The following is a 6,000-nucleotide window of genomic DNA, read 5'->3' as shown; positions in this document are numbered from 1 at the left end:
AGGATACCAAAGAAACTCCACAATATTTTGGTTAATTAATGAAAATATGATATGATTTTTACAGACTTTTTTGCAGACGTTATGGGTAAATGGCTCACTAAAGATGCAGGCAATACGAATCAAATAACCCCCAACATTTTCCTTCCCCCCCTCCCCCAAGTTTTGGCAACGCCAGTACAAGACAACAGATGATGATCTGAATTTTGCATTTGAAATACTTCCAAAGAATGATTTAAAGACTTCTTCATACATTCTGGCTCATGGTCAAGTTTATATGTAGACTTCAATTCATACAGCAAAGCTGCTCATATGGATAATTACTGGATTACACATTAAACTATACAACACATCGTTTTCACCTCAGCTCACTAAACTGGGATGTCGTCACTTATAATATCCTACAATTCCCAGCAGGACAAGGCTGTCTCGGAAATGGTGGCTGCTCTGCGGCAAAGGCTTCACACGCTTCCACAACATTCGACCATATCTTCACCTTCCACTAGTTTTTCTGCTGCTTGCAACAGTGTTCTGGGGACACGTGGAAAGTTTATTTTGCCTTTTACCTTGACTAATTCCAACTGTCTTAAAGCTGCGTGTAACAAGACAGATTTTAGTCACTAAACCCCAAGAACAAGCTAAGTGATACCACAAGAATCAAAAGTGGTAATTAAAAGCAAATAACCAATGGGGACCGTGTCTGCAGGAACCTTATCATGCTCAATGGTGAGTGGTGTGGTTGAAGCGCTCGCTGCTGACATCAAGGAGAGCTGGTGAAGTACAAACCGGAGCTGCTGCGCACTCACCGTGCTGCTTTAAACCCGGGAAGAGCAACCAACCAATGCAACGATAAACTGTTCTTAGTGTAGATGTTTAGCACACAGACCACCCTCCGTTGAGTGTGTTGTCAGAGCAGAGAAGAACGATTTCATCTAAAATAACGTACCACATGCACAAATTCCAGATACTCTCAAGCAAGCGGTATTGCTTTGAGTAGCATTTCGGTCACGCCACCCGGGCGCACGTGAGGTCGGGCTGTGCGTGAACCGTCACTGCGTTTCTGTTGAAAACGAAAACGCTGCCTCCTCCTTTTTCAGAAAAGAGTCAATTGTCCCGCAGACTTCCAGAAAAACATCCTCCTGTGTTCCTTCTGCATCAACCTGTGAAGCAAGCAAAACACAGCACTTTCCATTAAGTTACAAATAACTATCTCACAATCTAAACATTGCCACAAACAGACTGGTCCAGCATAAAATACAAGTTATTCTGTTTCACGTTACAAGCATTTTAATGTAGAGGAGCAGCTTCTATAAACCAAATTACTCACTGTGTTTCCACAGATTTTTGTGAGAAGATTCTGGAGGCTCCATCATCTGGAGCGAAGTACATTAATCCAATGAGGGAGCTTAAGCTCTTTCTCTGAAGTACTCACTTAAAATTACACCTTTGATACACAGGATACACAGTTTAACATTTAATACCCTCCTTTCCAAATCTAACAATAACTGCTATTGTACCATTAATGAGATGAATAGTACTAATTAATTTGTTTCTCGTCATGGAAAGTGTCAGAGCATGTAATGCTGTGTCTGACCTCAAAGCCTTTGAACGGCAGTAACTTCGCACCGTTACGTGTTTCTGCGCATTTGCATTTCAAGCTTGTTGGCTTGGTTCTGGTTTTAGGAGGACGTTTGGGCCGTGCATATTTCACAGTGGCACTGGTTTTGTTGGGTGAGAACTCACGCTCACTGAAGAAATCTTTATCATCTCAAAAGTTTTTGTTTTGGCCAGAGATTGTCAAGGCTTCAAGTTATTTTTCATGACTGGACTTCCAGAAAAGCAAGACCAGTTTCTTCTCTTATGCTGAGGAAGAAGGAGCTGTATTTTAGCAAAGAGGAATGATGTTTGTAGCTAGTAATACTTGTGTGTGTTCCCTAGAAAATGTAAACCAAGCTTTTCTGAGCAATGAGTGTCACGTCCATCCCATGCAGTGAGTATCAAGGAGGGCCGTCCTTTGCCTTTGCAGCAGTGACAGAAGAGCCGCGCAGATGGCATCTGATGATTATTCAGTTCCTCTCAAATACCTGGTGAGAGCCTCGATTCTCCACTCAAAAGCTTCATCTCTGCTTCCCCACACTTAGTCCTTCGTGCACGCGTGCCATGGAGTTTGCGCACATTTAACTGGACCCGTGACAACTTTGCTAAAGCCTGTTTTTCTGAACTATGTGCAGCATTTTCAACTCCAAGTTGCGGACCAGGATGCCAGAAATTGTAATGTTTGAATGGGACATTCCTGGCCATCACACTTCCCACCGTGTCTTTGTTCTGCAGGAGAATAAAAGGAGTTTCAAACTCAAAATAATTTTGAAATAGGCCATGAAATTCTTCTCAGACGTAGAATTCTTCTACAGCCTGACTGCACTCTGTGTACGCTGAAGTCCGTCGGTGCTGAGCCTCGTGTGGGAGGCAGCAGCTGAGCCTCGTGTGGGAGGCAGCAGCTGCTCCTCGCAGAGATCCAGCCAGTGACTGCATTCACGCCCTGCAATTGGGTTTCACATTCGGTGGCATCCACAGATGCTGCAAAGTTTGGTCCCTCATGGTACCCTGTTGGACCTGCTGGTGCCCTCATCCCGTCCCCTCCACACACAGCAGCTCCAGCCCTGGAAATGACCGACCTGGCCAACCTGGAAGGAGCCGGGCTTGAGCGGGTCCTGTCCTCTTAGACTCGCTGCCCACGTATCCTACACAACAAGCTTTGAGGAGCACGGGTCTCTGGCTTCCCCCTCTCGCTCTCCTGTGGTGTCTGCAGACTTTGCTGTAAGAACTGCTGAACTGACCTTATTAATGTTTATAAATATATAAAGGGTGAGTGCCATGAGGATGGAGCCAGGCTCTTCTCGGTGGCAAACAATGATAGGACAAGGGGTAATGGGATCAAGCTGGAACACAAGAGGTTCCACTTAAATTTGAGAAGAAACTTTTTCTCAGTGAGGGTGGCAGAGCCTGGAACAGGCTGCCCAGGGGAGTTGTGGAGTCTCCTTCCCTGGAGACATTCAAAACCCACCTGGACATGTTCCTGTGCGACCTCACCTGGGTGTTCCTGCTCCATGGGGGATTGGACTGGATGAGCTTTCCAGGTCCTTCCAACCCCAAACATACTGTGATACTGTGATACTGAAGGACACGCGTGCTGAACAGTTTGTGAAGCAGCAGTGGTGCCTTAGGAAGGCACTTCTCCACCAAGGGCTGTGTGTCTGTCAGCAGCTCTATGCCACTGAAACAAAGGGTTTAGGAGGGGGTTACTTACGAGTAGCAAAGAGAAAAGGGGAACAGTGGACCGTTCTGGACCAAATGCCTACCTTCTCCAGCTAGAATAAAACTAGCAACTCCCATCTCAGCTGCCATAGAGGAGCTTGTTTTGTCTGGCTCAACTGCCAAGACATATTTTAACACGCCTATCCCACAGGAAATATACTTCACACAGGGTGAAGGCCACAGCCATTTCAAAGCTCTCTTTGTCATAATACGTATTTTTATTATGTCTTTACTCCATAAATACGTCTGCGCTGGATAACTGCTCTAACCTAATCAGCACAGCTGAGTGCCGTTGGCTGTTCAGCGACCTCTCCTAGAACTGGGACTAAAGCTCAGGTCCAGAGCCAGGCAGTTGTGATGAAGAATTGGGTTTGTGAGCGTGGAAACTGCCGCCCTTTATGACTGTCTGGGATGCCGCCTTCCTAACAGTCACAGTAAAATATGGAGAAGCGTGACTAATGACAGCCCCAGTGCTTCCCATGCTGGCCTCCTAAATAGCAAAGGTCCAATTCATAAAACTAACTTAAAGTCATGGCACAAAACTAACTTAATGTGACAATAATTCACAGCTAGTATCACAGTAATTCAATGACGCTCTCTGCAGCTCCAGGAAAGAAAATTCTCTCAGATTATAACAAATCTCATAAATTAGGGCTGTTTTCAAGGTTATTCAAGGCTACTGTCTCATAAAAGCAAGATCCAGATACAGTTTTCCATAGTGCTTCCAGTTTTGAAATGCCACTATGGCTCCGGGTAACTTCAAATACAAGGAAATTTAATAAGCCCATATGAAAAATGACCAGAATCATCATCTCCACAGTGCAATGTTGCTCCTTTTGGCATTAAAATCAGCCAATTAAATTGTCTGTCATCAAACCTCCCTTTATTGTAGGTTTGGGGATTTAGAACTCACCAGTTAGAAGCTTCTTATTGAAGGTCAGTCAAGTTCAGCTGTGTTGTCACTAACATTTGTATCTGTGTCATTAAAAGGAGTGTTAAAAACCAATCTGAGACCTGGTTCTCAGAGCAATGGATCAACTTATCTGGAGATCCAGGAGAAACATGCTGCCCCAATACCTGCTCACGTTCGGCATGAATTTACTGCGGTGTTTTATCTATAATCCCCCGCTAGTGTTTCTGATGGTGTCTGTTTCCAGACTGGTGTCTCATCTAATGGGTCACAAGCCACCAAGGGGGGTGACACGGAAACACTTGTTCCTTTGTTCCCCACCTGCCAGGGTTAGTGATTCTCTGACAACCTTTCAAAAGACAGAAATAAATGACACACCTGCTATCGCTACCACCATTGATTATCCCTTCTCTGAAGGGAAGAGTCCACATCTGCCCCTTCACGGGGAAACTTCCAACAGGTGATCAGCATGAGAAGGCTCAGAAGTGGAAGGATGTGAGAGGGTGGATGGTCACTCATTCTTTCCTAATAGTTATGGAATGTGTTTGTGGTAAGAACTGAGTAACTACTGCTTACCCAGCATGTGACTTCAACTGATTTTAGACAGAAATGGTAGAACACCAGTGTGAGAAAAGAAGAAAAGGAAAAGGAAAAGGAAAAGGAAACTACTTGTATGCTACGTTTCCATATCTTGTGATCTGAAATGGTGAAGGTTTTTTGGACATCCTTGAAAATCCTGTGCTCGGAACTGCCTACTTCATTTGTTAATACTCATTCCCCTTTTCCTCAGATGACTTTGACTAGAGAACTTGTATTTGAGGTACCAGCTAGGTGTCCTATGTTAGTAGCTAGGTAGGGTCAGGTTTGTATTGCTTGACTACCAATGTATTGCACTTCTCTATTACTTATTACCCTCCTACATGCTGTCACTCGAAAAAAGGTTTAAAGGATGAGTCAGACAGTAAAAGCAATCAGGTTTTTTTCTTCCTTTCCTCTCAATTGACAGAGTGCCATATATTTAAAAGTATTTACATTTAGCCACGCATTGATTAAAATGGGAATGCTGTTACAACCATATTCCTTTGTCTCTTCTGTGCAAGTAAAGCACACACCGAATTCCAAACGACTGCAGAGGAAGGTAGGTCAGACTGGATGTTTTCCATCTCTACTGTGTTTAGTTGGCTCCTTCCATCCATGCAGAGAATGAGGAAGCTAATTTGACAATGTGGTCTCCGGCACACCTTGATATGCTGTGACAGCTCAGTTCCTCCTCCACTGAGTGCTGATCCAGCATCTAATTCGCACACCAGACCTCCCAGGACTGAATTGTACATTTGCGTATTTAATCTGCCTGTTTCAGGACTGAAAACTCTGAGGCTCGATGGGACAAGTTACAACACATATCACTGTTGCCATGTGCTGTTCTGTCTGTGGAGAGCTTTGACCACCCCTAAATACACATAAAATGGCGGAAGAAAAAATACCAATATGCCAAAGCTATTTTCTTTTTAAAAAGTCTATTTAAAAATTATTATTTTCTTCTCTGTGGCACAGCAGGGACTGAGCTCTACGGCTAAACCCTACAAGACATCATCCCATGTACAATTAAATACTACTTCACCTGGAGTTATATTAGTGGCTCTTAGTCATGCATTCCAGTAAGCTGGCTAGAAGAGGTTAATGCTGACTCTCCATGGGGTGGGATTTAGACTCTAATACTCCTCTTGGAATCTCAACATCCACTCCTCTGAATTCTTAAGTGCATGGCCGGAATCTCA

At 44.1% G+C, this 6,000-nt stretch overlaps 1 protein-coding gene across 1 annotated transcript in view; it reads right to left on the bottom strand.

The window, feature by feature from the left end:
• Positions 1–1,046: 1,046 nt before the first annotated feature.
• Positions 1,047–6,000, bottom strand: part of AK5 (adenylate kinase 5) — a gene marked incomplete at both ends in the record, with an annotated part of 89,474 nt that continues 84,520 nt past the window's right edge. Inside the window, one exon of the mRNA XM_080348972.1 lies at positions 1,047–1,157. Coding sequence (XP_080205098.1) covers positions 1,047–1,157 — 111 coding nt within the window. The remainder of the gene's footprint in view (positions 1,158–6,000) is intronic.

Source organism: Nesoenas mayeri (genome assembly GCF_963082525.1).
Source record: "Nesoenas mayeri genome assembly, chromosome: 8".
Classification (NCBI taxonomy): domain Eukaryota; kingdom Metazoa; phylum Chordata; class Aves; order Columbiformes; family Columbidae; genus Nesoenas; species Nesoenas mayeri.
The sequence above is the reverse complement of the archived record's forward strand: the minus strand, read 5'-3'. Positions and strand labels throughout refer to the sequence as shown.